The 21,336-nt window shown below is 33.8% G+C and overlaps 2 protein-coding genes across 3 annotated transcripts; one reads left to right on the top strand and one right to left on the bottom strand.

Annotated features, from left to right (window-relative positions):
• Positions 1–4,870: 4,870 nt before the first annotated feature.
• LOC116339331 lies at positions 4,871–5,809 on the top strand. The gene has a single exon (XM_031765152.1). The coding sequence runs from the start codon at positions 4,871–4,873 to the stop codon at positions 5,807–5,809; it is 939 nt and encodes a 312-aa protein (XP_031621012.1).
• Positions 5,810–8,322: 2,513 nt separating this feature from the next.
• LOC116339268 lies at positions 8,323–10,918 on the bottom strand. 2 transcript variants are annotated; one of them, XM_031765044.1, is made up of 10 exons: positions 10,898–10,918; positions 10,464–10,541; positions 10,249–10,402; positions 9,800–9,874; positions 9,663–9,723; positions 9,561–9,596; positions 9,352–9,423; positions 9,244–9,267; positions 8,593–8,616; positions 8,323–8,526 (listed from the first exon to the last, which is right to left on the bottom strand). In XM_031765044.1, exons 1-10 carry the CDS (start codon positions 10,910–10,912, stop codon positions 8,466–8,468), a joined length of 600 nt encoding a protein of 199 aa, XP_031620904.1. In that variant the 5' UTR covers positions 10,913–10,918; the 3' UTR covers positions 8,323–8,465. The 2 variants fall into 2 exon arrangements, with proteins under 2 accessions (XP_031620904.1, XP_031620905.1); XM_031765045.1 differs by lacking the exon at positions 10,898–10,918 and having other exon boundaries at positions 10,464–10,636.
• Positions 10,919–21,336: the final 10,418 nt, after the last annotated feature.

The raw sequence follows: 21,336 nt of genomic DNA, 5'->3' as shown, positions 1-21,336 counted from the left end.
AACAATGGCGCCACCTGACAAACGTTTACTTCAACAATTTGGTTCGTGACACGATTGCAATGTATGCAAATATTAGTCAACCCGTTCGCTGTAATACCACAATGTCGATGCGGCGGTGGCAAAACATAAACACACACACATTTTACATACTTTAATAAAATCTTTGTAATTTATTCATTTGAATGTTTGGTTGATACGTTTGCAGTCAGAAAATATGGTGGCGACATGATATTTCCTTTAGTGTATCATCATGTTGCGATGAAAAGCGCGCGGTACAAAGTACTACACGGCATTCATTATATTTAAAGAGTAAAAATGAGCTGTTACACGTTTATACTTAAGGGTATTAAAAATGTGTATGTGTATGCGAAGGGAATATGCAGATGTTTATAAATTACACACCAAATGAATATGGGCGCACGAAATAGTACAAACGGAATGAATGAGTGCCGAAACCTGGGATCGAATGAATAAAAGAGTGTGTAAGCGAGGGAGAGAGGGGGGGGGGGGGCGAAGCAAATATTTAAAATGGCCCGTTTTATCAACATTGTTATCATTGCAGCATAAAATTAGACGTGCATATATACTGCTCATAAACACTTTGCGATGATGAAATTTTTGAAATTTCCATGACGAATGTTTGGCGTAATTTGTAAGTCATTCCACCAAATACAGGCATATTTTAGGTAAATGCCATAAGATACTTCAATATATGCTTAAATGATTGTGTCTTACGACAGTATTTGTTTGCGACGTAATATTCGCTCACCAAATGATGTCTTTATTTTGTTGTATGTGTGCCAAAGATTGTGCGATAGTGATTTTTGCGTGTCATTGTCATAATATTGCTTAATTTCATTAAACTATCGTCAAATTATGTATTGCATTAATTTGGACTAGCCAATTCACAATATAAATTTGTTGGTAAATTGCAAAACCTTATTATGAGGGAAATCGTCACATCAAAATGATGCAAATTTCATTAGCTGTGAAACTGAAAGGAACAGCGATCTTTGTCAAGCTTTCTATCGTAGTTTTTCTTTCACCCTTTTCACAGTTCTCTTCACAACGACACCCGCTACACAAAATAGCGCGCAAATATACGTTAATCAGTGCAAGCGCTACCCTATTCCTCACGCATTTTTTTTAGGTTGCAAAATGTCGCGCCCACACGAACAGCATACACATTTGTTTCGTTAAAATGATTTTAATTTATTATTCACATTTATTATTTATTTCCATATGCAATGTATACACAATCTGCCGTGCAACATTATGCATTGAAACATATATGAATGGGGTAGAATAAAAACTACTTCTCGAAAAATTGCTATTTTAAAACGAAACCTAAAAAAAATTTCAATAAGAAGTGAATCAATTTTTTTTTGTCCAATTGAAGTGAATCAAGAAAATTTTGTTCAATAAAAGTGAACCAAAAAAAAAAAATTCACTCGGTTTTTTCAGTGTAAAATACACTAAAATGATTTTTTTTTTTGAGTTCACTTTTATTGAACAAATTTTTTTTGGTTCACTTCAATTGGACGAAAAAAAATTGATTCACTTTTCATTGAAAGTTTTTTTTTGGTTTCGTGTTTAAAAATTATTCGAGAAGTAGTTTTTATTCTACCCCATTCATATGTGAGCATGTTACGCGTTCGTATATTCTGATACGCGGCGTTGTTGTATGGTGCAAAATAAATGAACAAATCGAATATAAATGATTTACGCATCGCGTTCAATTAGATGCATGAGGTGTGTTTTCAACTTTGAAACTATAAAAGATGATGACTGCAAAAGAAATGAACAGCAATGGAACTAAATTGACGTTATTTTGTTGAATAATATCATTTCTTTCGATAGAAAATATAAGACCAGGCGTTAACACTTCTACGAACAATTGCGTAAAATTCTTTCAACAACATCAAAAACTGGGACTCATATGTATTCCTCCATCTGCAGGTAGAGATATGCATACGTATCCATGAATATAGTCACTCATTCGAGGAGTCTAACTGGAGGAATATGTATCCATATTCATAGGTGTTGACGATGGTTCCAAGGGTTCGTATTAGCCTTTTAAAACATTCGTAGGACCCTGGATTCCTTCAATTTGCTAGGGTTTTTGAGCCAAGCTCTTCCTTCCTGTAAACAAGTTTTTTCTGAGTGAAATTAAAGAACCCTTTTTGCAAGAAGATTTGCCGAGAGAATCAGGGGGGAGGGGGTGATTTCGTTTTTTTTGGAGATCACTTTTTTCAGTGAAAATCCCTAGCAAATCGAAAGAATTTTCTCGGAGAAATAAGAAAATTTATTTATTCTATTTCCAACTTTTGTTGAGCAACAAAAAATCTTCACTTTTTGAATCAAAAACCCTAGCAAATTCGAATAATTTTCGAACATTTTCTCACCCCCCTCCGACTCCTCCACACTACTGCACTAGATAGAGTTGACTCTTGTGAGGAATTATGGATTTTGCCATCACCTTCCTGAAAAAATTCCGGTGTACTATTCGTTGATCGACAGATATTCTCTTGTATTCCAATGTTCAGGTATGTACCCATACTCGCTGGTAAAAAATAAGAACCAAATAGAGCCATTTGTCGAACCGAAGTATATATATAATAAGTATAGCGAATACTACATTTGCGTATTATCCCGATGAGCCTATCAAAAACAAAATGTGACATAGATTTCAAAGATGAATACAATTCCGAGGCAAACATTCACAAAGTTGCACCATATGAAGAGAAATCAGTGTCGAAAATGAAAATATAGAGCCTGTAGAATGGCAGAAATAACAAATGAGTTACAGTTTCGCATTGAATTATAGATACTTTGTGCTGATTTCATAAATAATGCATAATTACTTGCAATTGAAGAAATACGAAATAGTAATACTTTTGTATCGATTTGGTGAATAGACTCAAACATCGTATCAAGTCACGTATAAACATTTGGCTCGTTATTTCGAATGCGACAATATTCACTTTCATAGTAAGCACTGCTTATGTGATAATAAACGTTTTTGAATAGATGATATATGATTGTTATACATACACATACATTTCTAAATACAATATGACTAAATATAATGGCGGGTGTAGGTATGTGGCACAGTGACATGAGTGTCCAGGTGGACGCAACTCCTGACATTTTATATTAATTTTCATGCAATCAAAGTGGGAATTTTGTACTTTGCGACCAGAAAAAGAGTTTTCACAGTCCGTTCGCTCGAACGGTTCCGTCCGTGTAGGTACCTATATCACCGAACAGGATATGTTTTGATCAGAACAAAGTAATTGTATTGAGTTTAATCTTTTCTCTTTTCTCTATATGTTTCGTTTTCAATGTTCGAAGTGCTGCGATTACTTCATTTCGATTGCATTACTTTCAGTCTATCGCGAACGCGTTCGTTTGTTTGTTTTTGAGGCCAATGGCGAAACACGTTTTAAATGGATAAAATAATGTAATGAATGCGTAAAACGGGAGAGAGTACAAATCGAAAAATCTGTGCTTTGAAGTTGATATAAAATAGTTATTTTGTCGAGTTTACCTGGATTGCGATAAGCTTCTTATAACACTGCAGTGGCCATTAATTTTCCAAGCTATGCCAGTGCATGTATGTTGTATGGAGTACATTCAAAAGATGTTACATATTCAAACGCATTATAAACACGCATCCATGATCACACTCACTCACTCACAGACACACACACACTCGCACACGCACGCATACCAAATACTATATTCAAAGTTTTATGTTGTGAGAATACATTAGATTGTAGTATGTGCATTATGAACGTTTCATATTTGCAAGTATCCACAGCAGCATCTAATCCGGTTTGGCTATTTTGTACGGAGACGAAAGCCATATTTCGATTTTCACCATACGAATTTCAAACACATAAAGATGAAAACCAGAGATGTGGATGGAAAGAGAATGGGTGTGTGTATGTGCGAAAGGGCATGGAAAAACGACGAACATAAAAGATGGCAAATAAGCTTTGAACGAAATTTCCCTCTGGAAATAATGCTACATTTACACAATGATATTTAGTGTCATTCGGTGAGTATGACTCTATGTATTTGTAATTATTTCATGGTTTCTAATTGTTTCTTACATTCAATGTGTACGTAAGCACTAAAGATGTGTTCATTTCGGTCAGATTATTAATACAAGAATTAAGTAAATATTGTGTGCCAAAATTGGAACAAATGTACAAACGATACAGCAAAGCATCCAGAGTTGATAACTCTGCCCCATTCTGCATTTCAGACAAACCGTTGTATAAATAAGAAGAATGCTTTACAACAGATATTGCATCTCGAAAATAGTCTCTGAATGATTGTGATTGGAATATATCCATGGATTGAATAATACACCACACACACATCCATTTATAATACGTTGTGTGTTCCCAATAAATCCCAAATAGTAAACGTTCTCAATCGACGGTCGAGAATCGATACATGAATGACATCGAAACTAAACATTTCTTAAAAAATATCTCAAAGTCCGTTTTCGAGGAACGTTTACTAGCCACCAATTTATCCATACCGAGATTAAATCGAAATTTATTTTTGACTAAGTAAATTTAAATTAACATACACGCTTTGAAATCATATAAAAACACAATGGGCACCAAATGGGCTTTTAACACATCTTCACCCGTCCCATTCTCATTTTACATTCTATTGTATAAAAACAATACCAATAGAAAGTCAAATGATTTAAGCAAACCGGTTGAAAGTTTTCGTATTCGAAAATAACTTTTTAACATATGTTAAGAAAGTTTTGGCACTAAATTTAAACATTCATTGCGTCGCATTAACTAACGGAGATATGTCAACCAATGCACGTAGTGCAATAAGAATGTCATACAAACTTGATTTACGCAAGTCTGTTTCAAACCTTTTTGGACAGCTAAGTACAAACGAAATTCTTCGTATGTTCAAAGACAAGCCAATCTCTCGCCGAACAATTTTTCGTGTTTTAAAGGATTGTCATGAAGATAAGGAACCAGAAAATAAAAAAAATCTGGTAAGTGTCAGAACAACGAAAAGTCTGCTATCGAATGCCAAAAACAAGGTCGGTCAGTCAACACGGCGATTATCGGGAAAATTTGAAGTTTCATACGTGACAGTTCATAACATTTTGAAGAAAAACAACGTTTTTTATCGGAAACGTAAGCGAGCACCAAAATATACAGCCAGACAACTCGAAATAATACCTAAATGTTGCCGTGAACTACGTCGTAAACACTTTGTAAACGGAAAATTCATGATTTTGGATGATGAATCTTACTTCACTTTTTCGCACCATGAATTGAGTGGAAATGATGGCTTTTACACTGAAAATATTGTATCAACACCTGACAATGTTAAATATGCTAGCAAAGCCAAATTTGAGCCAAAGGTGTTGGTATGGGTGGCCATTTCATCGAAAGGTATTTCAACACCAGTTATTCGACCATTTGGAGCCAAAGCGATCGATTCTGACACTTATATCAATCAGTGCTTGCCAAAACTGAAGCAATTCATTGAAAACCATCACACCCGAGCCGAAATCATGTTTTGGCCGGATCTTGCAAGCAGTCATTATGCGAAAAAAACATTAAATTGGCTAACTGCTCAAAATATTCCTTTTGTACCGAAAAAGGACAATCCACCAAACATTCCACAGACACGTCCAATCGAAGATTTCTGGTCGGTTCTTAAACGTAAGGTGTACGAGAAGGGCTGGGAAGCTCAAAACGAGCAACAATTGATAGGACGATTCAAGCGAAAGTTGAAAGATATCAACATATTTTGAAGGTTCGACGCATACTGCGAAAAATCGAAGACAATGGCCCGTTAAGTGTAATGTAAATGTGCTATTCGATAGCCTATGAATAAAGGTTTATACTAATAAAAAAGAATTTAATATCGTGTGTTTGTTGTTCAAATGGCGAACGTCTGAATTTAGTGCCAAAACTTTCTTAACATATGTTAAGATGGCTTTTTACCACCTTAGATTAGACCATATTTGGCCAAACTATAACCGAAAAATAAACGACGGTTTTACATAAGGTTTCAAATTCAATTTGGCCAGTCAGAAAACCATAGATTGTTTGCGAAAAGACTCGATAGAAATTGACCAAAATATTAAAAAAGCAGCCAATAAATAATATTGTGCGTTTTTGGCATATTGACTATGATATATTCCTTCGAATGGATTTCTTCGGTATTTCGAGGAGAGAGAGAGAGAGAGATAAAAGAGAAAAGTATACGATCTAAATTTGAAGAATGGGTCTTTTATGGAGATTATAAAGTTTATGGAAAATGCATGGTAAAATGTTTTACTTGAAGGTGAATGCGTTGGGAATCGGCTACGCTTGGCTTTTTTTCTCTCTCGTCTTTACCTTTAATAACTCCACCTCTTCATTTCGGGGTCATATCTAATTTTCAGAAAGAGCATCAACTTTTCGTTCGACATGTTGATCATCTAAAATGCGATGAGCAACGAGCACATGATACACTTTGACGTGACGCACCATGGGAAAATATACGAAAGTTTTGAAACGTGAAAATTCCCACTCGAATCTATATATACAATATATAAAATAAATGAATGCTATGGTTAAAGAAACCACTTTCGATGGGAATATGAATGAAGCAAGAGCGAATTGTGAATCGAGGTAGTCTTAAATTGATATTGACAGTCTATAACAAAGACGTGTACCACGCATACACACACACACATGTTACTCTATGGCCAAGTGCATAGTTTTGGATATCCACAGCAAATACAGACACATCGATCGATGTGATACAGTGAAAGAGCGCCATGCACAATGCCTTTTCGTCATACAAAAGGAAAGGAATTACAGAAGCAAAATCGTATTCAGCATGCATACAATACACAATAAATTTTATATTTTTAATGCATATGAAATAAAGTAGAAAGTTTTATGGAAATAAATATTGAAGGAAATGCATTTGCATCGTCTGTGTTGTTGTTTTCACTTTGCCATTTTATTTTGGTTGTCGTTGATGGTATGGAATGAGCTAGCGAATGAACAAGCGGACAAGCGAGAGTGGGAGAGAGAGAAAGAGCGCGCGGCTGTAGCAACGGAACCAAGAAATAAACGCATGAACGAATATGTTCGTTACACACTGAAGCATTTTCGCAATAAAGAAACGAAAAGAACAAAACACGTAAACATCCATCGCTGAGAGAGATGAATTCAATGTTGCTTTTATTTACCCAAATAAAGTCGGAAATTTTTAAAATCCAAAAATGCCCCAACACTGAAATGTGAACCAACATCCATCACACACACACATATACATACTTTACACGGTGTGATATGTCTACAGTTGAATTAAATTGTGTTTTAAGATCTCTATATACATAAATTCAGTTTTTTGTTGTTTTGCCTTTATTTCGTTTGGCTTGCTTGTTTATTATTCATGAGAAAAGCTTCGTTGTATTTGCTTGCCAGATAAATTAGACACGGAGAGCACTAGAGAATGAAAAAAGTGATACGAAGAAGAGAAAAAGTGAATGGATTGACGGTCAATCGACTGAAAATTTGATCCGCTATGCTTTTCATCAAATAATAATACACACTTTCTCATGTTGTCTATCGTTTCTCTTTCCCCATTCATCAATCGTGCATGTTTGTTTGATGACGTAAAAATACATCAATAGAAGAATAAAATTCAATAACAACAAATATGCACTTAAAATTCAATATGCATAATATGGAGCAACATGAAAAAGTTCCCAATTGTTTTCATTTTTCTCCATTTCCCATGCTTGGTGGTATTTATTTTTATTTCGTTCTCTCACTTTCTTTCATCTTTACTCATTGTTTTCCCAGACTTTTCTCATTTTATACTACATAAACTCGATTTCAATTCGTTGGCAATATCTCTTCAATTGTTCGCATAACTGTTTCCACCGACATATTGAACCAAAAAAAAAGCTGTCGCAAGTGAGGAGATGAATAGAATAGAATACACTATACACATGAAAAACAAATGACACAAATTGATACTGATCATAAGCGCATTACCCGACTGACTAAAATGAGTACTCGATGCACCCTCTAGTAAAACATATACAATCTTTTGGAGTCATTATTTCTTTCTGGATTTACTTTTAGAAAAGACTTTTTTTAACATGCGTTAATAACTTCATTTGAGATCATTATCAATAGTAATATATTGTAATTTCATTTAACTTATGACACTCATTCTATTGTATTAGATTTTCTTTCTCGGTGTGATGTTTTCGATAAATAAAAGGATTTAGAAATAGAAAAACTATTTAAAACAACATATTTTTCGATCACTTTTATTAAGTTTGTGAATTCATTCACAAGAAAAAGTTTTTTACATAAAATCAGAAAAATTATATTGAACATAAAAAATTATGAATTATGTTTGCATCTTTTGTGCCTCTTGTCCTGCCTTCTTCCTTTTTATTCAGGTTTTCTTGCTTTCAATTTTTCAAATTCTTTTTTAATAATTTTTAGTGTTTGTCTGAATTTAAAATAAGTTTTATTAATATCATGTATTAAAAAAAATTGCATAATAAAAGTGACTTACTGATTTGTCGCATATGCATTATCACTGTTGAACATGTTTATAAGATATTAACAAAAAAACAGAGCATCTTGATTTGCTGCTGCTCAGCATATAGCTGAGAGCTGAGAAATGCTGAACTCGTGCGGCTAACGCATACGAAACGGATGGCACGCACACATGCGTTCTCCCCGTTTAAACGGTTATAAACAGTTGATTGGACGTTCAATTCAAAACTCAAAACTTAGTAACCAGTTGAGTTTGAAATTGTGTTGCGACCGACATATGAGAAGCTGCGAGAAAAACATCACGTCGCACCCCTCGTTATTTTGCTTACGTAAGTGAAAGCAAGAGATGAGATGCGACGTGCTGTTTCTGCTCTCAGTCTTTCATATATTCTGAAAGTGTACGTCTAACGCATACGAAACGGATGCACGATACATATTCTCCTTTCACTTCGTATGTTCGCTGGTATAGTGTGTAACCATTGTACCGGCAATAGCGTCAACGGCAGCACATACGAAGCGAAAGGGGAATATGTATCGTGCATCCGTTTCGTATGCGTTAGCCGCACGAGCTCAGCATTTCTCAGCTCTCAGCTATATGCTGAGCAGCAGCAAATCAGGATACTCTGCAAAAAAATAGAATGTCATATATTTAAATAAAATAACTTACATCTTTTCTCTCCCTTGACTCCACCTATTTAAAATTAACATAAATATTTCGAGACATTTTATTTGATATGAGAATCTAAAGATAAAAATTTAAAATAAAAGAACATACTTAGTTGGATCTTGGATTAATTTTTGGAGTACTCTCTCAGCATCAGCAAGTGCATCAAATTGCGCTTGTACTCTTTGTTAAAGAAAAAAGTGTCAAAAATTAAATCAATTGTAAAGGATTAAATTTGTTGTAAATCAGCCGATGAAAAAGAATGTTGAGCACGAACTGATGAAGCAAGATATTAAATTGAAAATATTTCAAATACTAACGCCATTTTTTGATTCTGGAGAAACTGCATCTGTTCCCTGTATTATGAGTTGAAGATCAATTAATTATCGTGTTGAGAGACTCTCAGAAATAAATTCACAAACTTGTATTGTCTTTTGGTCATTGGTGGTTCGTGCTCTCTTCCAGATGTTGAAGTGTCATCATCTTTACATAGAAATGCAAAAAAGGTAAAACGAAAAAAATAGGAAAACTTCTATGTTTGAATCGTTCAGAAAATTACGGTAACTTGATGAACTTCCAGAACTTCCAGAATTAACACCCATATTATCAAAATGATTAGTGAGTGAATCAACATCTGAAATAGTAATGTATAGATGGTTTTTTATTTGTAATTTCCCTGTGGAAAAAAGTGACTGACTGACTGGTTACCTGAAATCGACTGAAGTTGAATTTTGTTAACTGAAGTCGTCTACCCAGTCGACTTTAGTCGTCTATGTAATTCATTTTAAACAGATGACTAATTTGGGACGTTTTTTTATATATTCAACTGCGATTGAAGTTGAATTAAGTTATATTTTTCTCTACTAGGATTGACTAAAAAATCACCCAAATCAACTTAAAACAACTTCAATCTCAGTTGGCTTTAGCCAAAAATGTCCCAAATTAGTTAACTGACTATTTAGTCAGTCAATTTTCCACAAGGGATTCAGTTTTTCTTCGATAAATTACCATAGCCACTATTGCTGGCCATTCGACCAAAACTACCACATGTTTGTGGAACGTTTCCTTCATCTGCACCACCGCGGCTACGTCCTAGCCTAAGTCGACCAAGTCCTCTTCTTCTTCCTCCGTCTCCTTCTGCGACATTCACCATCATCAGAACCTGTCAAAAACACAAAAAACTGAAAACAACGTTCTTTCTTCCAATCATACACAAATATTACCAATGCTAAGACTAGCCCAAAAAATACAACTGGATACTTCATCTTTATGACTAACGACAAAAAGTTGTGATAAAATAACTATGCATAAAAACCCATTATTTATACTTATCAATGGAATTTTTTTCAACTTAATTTACTTGAATACTATCTACAATTATTATGAAAAACAAGAGATGTTTTATTTTTTTAAAATAATTGTGCAAAAAGCAGTTAAAACAACGATGGGAAAGAGTCCTTGTGAATAACTGAGAAGCACGTGTAAACAACAATTGTTCTTCTCAATTTACTCAATTTACGAAAAAAAAAAATCAACAACACATTCTACAGACACACAATTTCCAAAAACAATTTTTCAAGATATTTTCAAGTACACATTTTGGATATTGTATAATGTACAATGTATATTGAAAACAAAAAAAATATTTGAATTACACCTTATGGTTTTCCATTCGAAGGTTAAATGTGTGTTACAAACTGAAAAACAATCGAGTTGTGCAAGATGTCAAAAATGTCTCAATGAAAAAAATGTATATCTTTCAAAGAAGCGAAAAACATATTTCTTAAGAAAAAAATGATAATAAACGAGAAAAAAAGCAAATTGATGGTGATCACATCATCACCTGACTGATTACAATGTGTGTATAAAATGAATACTCAACAAAAAAAAACCATATGCAATCTTTCGAAATGTTGAGAAGTGAAATTATTTCGATGAAATGTACATGTGTGAAACAGACACGTGTTCAATTTGGAAACATTGTTCCCGGTGATCATATGCACAAAATGCAAGTGCGAATGGAAATAATTAATGGAAATGAGCAACGGATTTTGTATTTATCGAAGCATACACATTAATTATTCAATGATAAAAGATGTACATGGGGGTTAAAAGCGTTTAGACAGTTGCATAAATGTATACTGCTGGACTTGTGTGTGCACTCAATTTCACAAGTGATATCAGGTTAAAGATTCAATTTGTATATAAGCTGAAATCATCATTATTAAAGCCCATTGTAATAAATAAATAAATGCATTTGTTGGCAACAGAACGGCAAAAACATCGTGCAAGTATTGCGGAAACATTTATTGTTTTGAATTTAATCTCTCCGCTTTGCCGCTTTTCATATTTTTCAAAAATATTCCATCATCAAAATGTTGTGGATGGGCAATGAGTTACAAACGTTGCACCGTGAATTGTTTTCCCTTGTCACAATGTATTCATAGTTTCTCTAAATATCGAACAAATGTTGCTGTATGCTCATTGGATTCAGTGTCACGTGTAATAATTGCATCAAAAATTAAAGTTAGCTGTGTATAATTACTTAATTTCCATAACAAATAGCAGTCTTCGACTCATTTATTGACCATCAATTGGTGAATTGTTGTTGTTTGCACAATTGTTGTGTATTTCAATTGACATCGACTAAAATCTATATCATGCAAACCGTTCATATTTAGAGGCAATTTATGTTGTTCTCATGATGAATAATAATAAAATGTCAAAGTTATTAAAAAGTATGTGCTTTGTGATCACATTGATGTGATTTACACTGGCATTCAGCATAATTCATCGCATACGCGCAAATCATTGGGCACACCGCGCGCGCCGCGCCCAACCAAATATTATAGTTTTTGTGATTGTCATCGATTTCCATGCGAATGAGATTATATAATATAGAAATATTTGTATATTTCAAATTAGATTTCGATTCTATTCCCAAAGATCATAATAATCATAATGATATACAGCTGGCGCGCTGTGACAATTACTAAATATGATTTGTGCCGATACCAAACATCGAAACAGAGAGAGAGAGAGAAACCAAATGCACGTGTAACCTGTAAGTCCAAAATGAAATGCAATCTGTATCTAAATTTAATGATGAAATTATTCACATCCCTTGCACACACACACACGAATACATGGAAATCTGAAACGGTAGCAAATAATATGCGCTTATGAACATACACATCGCCGAACGATAGAGAACTTGTCGTCATTTATTAACGCATAATTTATTAATGTATTAATACTATTTTTAATTCAAATTAAATAATTCGCTTGAATTTATTTCAAATGCACGCTTGCAAGCTTGTGACATACCAACTCAAAATATAATTACACAGTTTTTGGTAAGCCACAAAAATATTCGTAACATCAGTTTTAAATTCCAATTGCGCTGCATTTTAAACTTCCTCTCGCTCCCTATTTTCTGCTGCATCCGCTTATTGTTATATTTTATCATAATTTTTTTTTGTTGCGGGATTTGGTTTTGTCGCTATTTTGAAAAACTAATCGCGTAATCACAACTTTTTTTCTGTTTCGATAATAAATCTGAATGCTCGCAACTTCATACAAGATGTTCATAAATATTGACCCAAAATTAATTTTCAGCGTGCAATCAATTTGAAAGCAACTGATATTATCTACTTGGCCAAAGCCACATCTGTGCTTTTAAAATAGCAACAAAAAAAATGAACTCAAACACCGAAAATACCAAATTTTTCATATTTCACGAACGACAGGCAGCACTTTTTCCGGGGAGTTGGGCTGTGATTTCACTTCATTCGGTCTTAGAATCTGTTCAGCTTCGCGCATTTTGACACCGATGAAGTAAATTTGGCGCCCAATTCACAAAAGTATTTAAAACACGTAATATGATTCTATTAAATGGTGAAATAATATCTCATGATGCGTTAAAATATCGAAAAATTTCAGAATGAAAAATCGAACGAATAGTTTTGAGTGGAATATTTTAAAATAATCATAAATATTACCATTATAGTAAAAGGTCGCCATTCCATTTATGTAAATATAATGGTTAAAATGGAAAATTCCGATCGAAAAATTGTCCAAACATTAAAACGGTTTGAATTTTTGGTAGAATGAGTGAGAATGATAATCATCATTATCAGCCGTAGGGGAGTTGCGAAAAACAAAAACACCGCCGCCGCTGCCGTTGCCATCATCATCGTCTCTAGAGAGGTATGTATCCAAACGTGCGCAAACTATGATCAAAATTCATTTGCGAAAATATTATTTATTATTTTATTTGTTTTTTTTTTTTTGTGTTGACCATAAAAACCGCTACTATATGTTGTTCTATTTGGTTAGCTAATGTGCGCGTTGATGGTTCTCGTTAATGTAAAACATGTCAAATATATAACAACATTTTTCCCAACTCGCATGATTATATCGGGATGATGTATTTTAAATGTAATGCTATATCGTCGATTTTCGTGAATTTTGTGCAAATATTTTCACACCATCATTTCTCTAATGGCTACGCATTGCTTTTTTTGGGATAATTTACAGCGTAATTTTTTTGTTTTTGTTGTGGGTAAAGAACAAACATACATTTAATTGGAATGACATGGTCAAATACAACACCACCGCCACTACCTCCATCAACAGAACAAAACCACAATGAATACAAATATGCAAGTTAGAATCTTCGATTCGGACTTTAAAGCACAATATAAAAGACATGTTCATTGGTCTCTTCTAATTTCATTTTATCGTTTTCAATCATCAAATTAAATCGACTTTTTTTTGATTTTTTGGCCATTCGACAATGAATGTAAATTTGGATAAATGTAGGCCTTTTTTATAACTTTGGCTGTTCGTTTTCATTATGATTGTGAATCATATATCGAAGTAGTTTTCATTTCATACTTTCATCGTTATCGAGTTTTTAAAAATTTTACGAATTATGAAATGGTGTGTGCATTCATCGTTTGAAATTTGTGTATGTGTATAGATTCAAATTATTGGTGACTGTTGCAAATAATAGCAAACGACAATAGTTTCAAAAACTATACTTGGCATGCATAACAGAGAACGAATGTATTTGCAATGATGGTTCGAATTTTGTGCATAAAGCGTTGGAGCGAACGAAGGCCAACCGAATGGAATGGACGAGAGATATAGATTGAGTGAAGAATGCAGCATGTAAGCGTCATTACAACCAGCTGCATGGCACAATCACCATCACACATTTGGCACTTGGAAAGTGAATTCGGATGAATGTGAAGACATGCAGCATTTTGCTGCATATAAATGCAAACATCCAGATGTCTTTGTGACTATCTGACATGTAGAGGGGTGATTCATACAGGGACAGATCCGTACACACACCATCAAACTCAAAAAACCGACCCCGTCGTCCACATTTGTTTCTACAATCGGTTGTGTCCTTCTTCTTTCATTCCGTGTGTGCCGTTTTCGTGTATCTCTCATTTGCACGCACACTGACACCCCAAACAAAATTACGAACAAAATCATAAAATTTTATAATTCTATTAACAGGTTTTAGTGCGACTATAAAATACTTTCCGTTTATGTGAGCATTTTGCTCTCTCTCTTGCTCATTGCCATTTTTCGTTTCCTGTCTCGGGTTAAAACACGTCAGGCAAATATCTGCTGATGTTCTTGTGTGTGTGTGTCTTTCGCTTGCATTTGCTTTCGGTTCACGCATACGGTCTCGTTTCATGCATTGCTTTGGCCGAAATGGCAATGAAAGTGATTCGTAATTTTTTTTTGTCTTTCTGGTAAAGTGTGAGAGGGCAATAAAAGATGGACTGTTTTCACTGGCACCATTTTTCGAAATGGTAAATCTTGCGATCTGTGGCTCATGTTAGATAGTTGGCCACAAATACACTAGCTCTCAAGCGCACATATTGCACTTACACCAATTGAAGAAAGAGCCGAAAGCGTGGCAAGTCTACAAACGGATGAGCGCCCTCTCCTATTTGAAAGTGTATATGTTTAGTGAAATGTGTATGGGAATGTATAGACGAAGGGAGTTGGAGGTGCCGTAAAAAAAAAGCTCAACCGAAACAACATTCCCAGCAAAAATGCATTAACAAAGGGAAGCGAAACAGACGAAGATGTTAAAACATGCACACGAAGTGTGCTTTCTGGCACCTAATTTAATAATATTATAGTGGTTGACCTACAGCATAAGCCCGGTACATAAACTCATTTGCATTCTTTTGAGGCCTGAACAGGCAATATATAGAAACAAGAACATCGACACAACACACAGAGACAAACACCCGGCCACGATGCACGCCAACATGAACTGTCCAATACACATGCACTTTCGGCTCTGTATGTCAACTCCGAATACTTGGAATAGATTTTTTTTTATAACACGTAAGTGTTTTCAAACTGACCTCCGTCTGTCCATTATGCATATTTGCACGGAAATAATTTTACTGCTATATGCTTATGCGCCGTGAAAATATATAACGTTGGCATTTTCGGGAAAGTGAAGCCATAAAAACCGAGAAAGAGTGAGATATTTTTCGTTTCGATTTCGTCCAAATTGCATTTGCATTCATGAAATTGATGACTTTGGATCAGCGATTCGATAATCAAAATTACTCATTTTTTCTTCTTTTTTTTTCAATCGGGTACATCAATTGTTGCAATTATTTGATAATTACTTAGTTTGCTATGTTTCAGCTTATACAATTGAAGTAAGCCATTGAGTAAATGTATGGTAATAATTTAAATCAGTAACACTCATTAGGAGCAGTCAAACTTTTAATTGTTTTTAAGTAATGGATGAAGAAGAACGATTCAATTCGCAATCTATAAACGTCCAAAAATCTCTACAATATTATTGTGACAGTCAATTTTACAATCAATTGGCAACCAAAAGCAATTACCAGAAAATAATATTGTGCAAGAAATAACATTAATACACAATTCTGACAACATCATTTAGTAAGATGTCATAGTTGTGTATGTGTGTGTGTTATAATAAATGTCCTTACATTTGAAAAACTTATGGTTTCAATTGGGTTTTTTAATTGATTTGTATGTAAAACCGATATCGTATTCATCTCGATCCATTGTATAATGTTTTACTTTCAAAATCTTAATAAAAATTCTTAAGTTTATTTCTCCATCTTAATTGTTCTCTGTTGACCTTTGTACGTACACGTAATAACTTAATTTTATCATCTTTTTCCTTCTCTCAGTCAATTTAAGTTTTATCTGAAACAATTGATTAGATTAGAATAGTTAAAAGTTCGAATATAGAAATGAACTTTGAACAATGTACACCAAAAACAAAGAGAATTGTATTGTGGGAATTGAGCATAGCTTCTGACGTTCGCGTTCCAGGGGGGAAGTAATTTCAAAAAGAAGCCATAAGAAAACCATAGATTTATTGCCTAAAACGATAAAAAATAAAAGTTGGCGCTGCATTCTATGCAAACTTGTTTTCCGTTTCAACGGACTAAGTGGAAAGTATACGCTTATTACATAGAATGTAGCGCCAACTATACGTGAATTTTATTTTTTTATCATTTTAGGCAGTAATCTTATAGCTTCTTTTCAAAATTGTAAAAAGGTCATTTTTGGTCACTATTCTTTTCGAATTCCAAGCCTTTTCCGTTTTTTCTCTTCACTTTTTTGGTGAAAATCCCTAGCAAATCGAAACATTAGTTTTCTCAATTTGTAGAGGGGTAATCGTAGAGGTTGTTTATGAGACCCCCGGACCCCTGGTCAGAAGCAATGGGCTCTATATTGCGTTTTTGAGCTTTCACGTGTTTATGCGTGCATTGTTCAATATTCATTTCTGTATTCTCACTTTTATTCCCATGGACACAATCGACACAATTAAATGGAATAAAGTATAGTTGTATTAGTTTCTTTCTCCATTGAAATTTCTTCATAAATTGAAATAAATTTCCGAGATAAAATTCGATTTGTGTAAATTTTGTGCTCGATATTGCCAATCGACGAACAAAAAATGAAATGGACGAGCGGTTAAGAAAAAGTTGAAAATCAAATATGTATGTGAAACGAACAGTACGGCAAAAGCACAGCTTTTAAGAATATAAAATACATTTCGTAAATCGATTTTATTCGGTTGGTCATTTTCGAAATTGATTTAACGAGATGATAAATTTATGCATTACTTTGGGCAATATTTAGCTCGTTTGTGAAGTCACAAAATTGTGATGAAGAAAAGTAAATCTCTCGCATATTTTGTGAATGTATTGATTTGATATGGTTTTCCTTGAAACGGTACCGTCTCTATATGTGTCCATGCATGTTTATTAATTGCCTTCAGAATAATAATGAAAAAAAAGTTATAAAAAAGAGCGCCATCGGCCAAAATATGGATTCCAACAAAGGGACAAGTACGCTGTGAGATTTTGGTTTGTACATCATCGATACAAGATAACAGGAATACACAAAGTATTTCTCTGATACTTCTGCCTTTCATCAGTTCATGGTGTATAGGAGGGTCGATTTCTCTTTTGTCCTCGTTTCTCTTTTGTTGTTGTTGATTTTGTATGTACAGTGTATATATGCGCTTCAACTTTTGCAATATCCAACGCATGAATATATATCAAACTAAATACAAATAATAATAAAAAGAAATCTCTGCAAAGAAGCTTCACCATCAGAGCACAACAAATGAGAAAAAAAATCTCCAAAGTAGTATTTTATTAAGTTCTTTACGTTAATCGGCAGTCAAACAATAAAAAATTGTCAAAGTCTTTGTGAGCATACAAATACCTTGAAAGAAAAAAATGAATGCAGATACGCACACTTTTTCAGTATCACATGATTTTTCATTTTCGAAATCATACTGATATCCGAGTCTTTAATGTGAGTCGTGTACGTGTACTTTGTTTTTTTTTTGTCCGAAAAATGTCTCTCCCTTTGATTGCAATTCGCAATTCAATTGGAGAAGAAAAAAATAGAGAAAATGTTTGATATTGTATAGAACCTAATGTCATCTACAGAACATTCAATTTATATATATAGCAACGGCCGCCGGCTCTACATTGTTTTTGTCAATTTAATCATTTAAATCGTTATATTGTGCACGAATCAGATATTATGCATCGATATTGGCTTTTGAACTTGAATCTCATGCGAAAAGAGACGAACTTAAAATGAACAAAAAATTATGGGATGAGAATCGAACATTCGGTCGAAGTCAATACCATTTCATTCAAACAATTTACTTATGTTTTAACTTTTGTATAACATTCAAAAATTTTTACAATATTGTGAAAATAGATAAATGAGGAACATCGAGTCGTGGTTCATTTCACCTGCGGTAAGAAAAAAATGGATGTAAATATGTATTTTTTTCTTTTAAACAACAAAAAAAGAAGCAAAGCTAAAGAAAAAAAGAAAACGTTTCATTCGCGGCCCATTGATTTCGTCGGAAAGGTTTCATCGGAAAGAAGAACAAGCAACTTAAAAAAAAATTTCTGCATTTGTCATATAGTGGAGAGAAAGAGGGAGGGAGATATACATTGTATTCTATTTCAAATAAAAATAAAGAGGCTTACGTACGCAAGCTGACTTTTCCGTGTGGAACCGAAATTTTGGGAATAAACTGAATAAATTACCGTGAAAACTTGTGAATATTATTTTCTTATCAAAATAAATAATCATAGCAAGTTTAAAGAAATTTCAATCAAACAAAATTCTGTTCAAAGTTTCACATCATTACGGTACCACAAAGGCATGTCTTTCATACAAAAACGATTTTTTTTTTGTGGATTTTTGTATGAAAAGTCTGTGAAAAATTGATTGCATCTTAAAACTAACATCAGATTCGGGTTTCTCGTGCCAAAAAAACCTCACTTCACATTCTTTCAGCGTTCAAATTGAAAGAATATCATTTTGAGGCATTTTTCTCATAAGTGCCTCTTCAGAGTCTAAGTTTTACACCGATCAATCAATGTCGTTCAAAATTTGACCAGATCTATTCCTCGTAATGCCCAATCATCCCGTAAAGTCAGATTTTGAATTTCGTGTCTGAGCACGAAACCATCGTGTCACCAAAATCACCAAAATGGTTGAAAAATGATCAAAAAATGTATGGATAATGTGGGTACTCCATTCGGACCAAAAAAACTTACACCGGTCAACAGATATTGCTCAAAAACTAATCAGCACATCTCCTAGTAGTCCCAAATCATCCTGTAAAGTCAGAATTCGAATTGAGTCTTTGGAAGAAGAGTTATCGTGTTAACAAATTTTGCACGCCACAGAACACAGGACACATCACACACAGCGACGCACAATAATATGCCCCAAAATCATCTCCAATCGTGTTTTCTATATGAAATATGCATAGAAAACATGTTTTGGTGTGACTTTAATTTTTTGGCCTAATACAATACCTTTCGTACACTAGGTGTGCGGAAAAGTAATAAACTGTAAAATAAATATTTCTTGTGAAATTGAAAATGCACCTTTTTCAAATCAGTATGTTCATAAAACAAATGTTCAATTTGAACTAAGGATAGGGGGGTTTGACACGAAAACCGAATCTGGCCTTTGTTTTGTGATAAAATTTGGTTTCAAACAGGGATTGTTCCTCCAGGGGGAATGGTGAGAAGGAAAATGAGGAGAGAAAGCACTGATGAGCGATGAGGAAATGTTTTTTAATTTGTCAAATAGCGATTTTTGTCATGAAGGTCTTAGTTTCCTCTCTTTCTTCTCGTTTTTCTCTTCGCCATTCGCCCTCCTCAGAGAAATAATACCTGGTTTCGACATACTTTCACCACAAAAATGTCATTTTTTGGACCAAAATCGAACAATTTTTACTATAAACTAATTAAAAATTGATTTGTGAGTTGATGTTGAGTGATAAAATGTCGAATAATCAATTCAAAGTCAATCTCAGTTTGTTTTTACACAAAAAATGAATTTAACTTTTTACGCTGACTTGACTGGCACCAAAATATTGTCCAACATTAATCACTCGTTCCAACTTGGTCACTTATTCTCTATTGATAATTCTTGTACTACATAATAATCTCGTACGCTTTATTATTTTCAGTTTATTTTGCACTAAATTGACACTTATGGCGATCAACAATCATTTTTGCGATGTTAAAGATTTTAAATTTTGATGGACCAATTTGTCAGATTTGCAATGCTTCACATGTCCGAAGTTGAGCCTTCCTTTCCATGTTCAGTGTATTGTTTGGTTCCTAGTAAAGCGATTCTTACCTTTGTATTCCAAGATGTGCAACCATCAGGTGGCACTGTGGATTTTTTTCACACTGGTTGAATTCTAGTTCAATATTGCAACATTTCTTTTAAGTCAACACAATGTTTCAATAGTCTGCTATTTTTGAATTTCCATTCAATATTGATTGTTAGATTGTAATATTAAACGTAGAAAAAAAATCAAACTTTCTGTAGATAGAGAAAGAAAACTATAGAAGGGTCAGTGAAATATCTATACCAAAATGTAAGAGCTTAATAGCTTTTGCTTAAATTGTAAAGATGATTGAAAAATACTTCGATTTGATGGCAAAGAATTCGTTTTTTTCGCGCACTCTATATTTCTCTTCCAACACACACAGGCAAGAGTAATCGCAAGAAAAGAAAGCCGGAAGATAAACTGCTCTTTGTAATTTCCTCTTCTTTCACTTTGAAATTCAGATCCAACAAAAAACAAATCGAGCACTGAATTGATGTACGATTCAGAATTCGTTATTTCTCTTGCTCACTCTATCCATTCCTTCCTTTCTGCTCTTCGTCTGTTAATTGTTATTTTAAAAAGGAAAAAACGAGAAAAACCAACTCAATTGAATTTAAAATAATGTGCAATTTCATTGTATCATTTGACTCAGAATGTCTTTTCAAGTTGTTGCTGTTGGTTTTTCTTATTCTAGCGTTTTCAAATTAAATTTCGAATGCAATTAATGCCGAATGGCAATAGCATTTTGGCACGAATATTTGGAATGGAGGCGAAAAGTGTGTGTGTGTGTGTGTAGTTCGAAAAAGAGAAGAATAATATGGAATGAAAAAAAGACCAAATACCCAAAGAAGTAAAATAATAATATTGCTGGCAAAAGGCTTTGTCACAGT

Source organism: Contarinia nasturtii, unplaced genomic scaffold, assembly GCF_009176525.2.
Source record: "Contarinia nasturtii isolate CC-2019 unplaced genomic scaffold, AAFC_CNas_1.1 Cnas_scaffold_493, whole genome shotgun sequence".
Classification (NCBI taxonomy): Eukaryota; Metazoa; Arthropoda; class Insecta; order Diptera; family Cecidomyiidae; genus Contarinia; species Contarinia nasturtii.
Note: the sequence above shows the minus strand (reverse complement) of the source record. Positions and strands in the feature narration are given on the sequence as shown.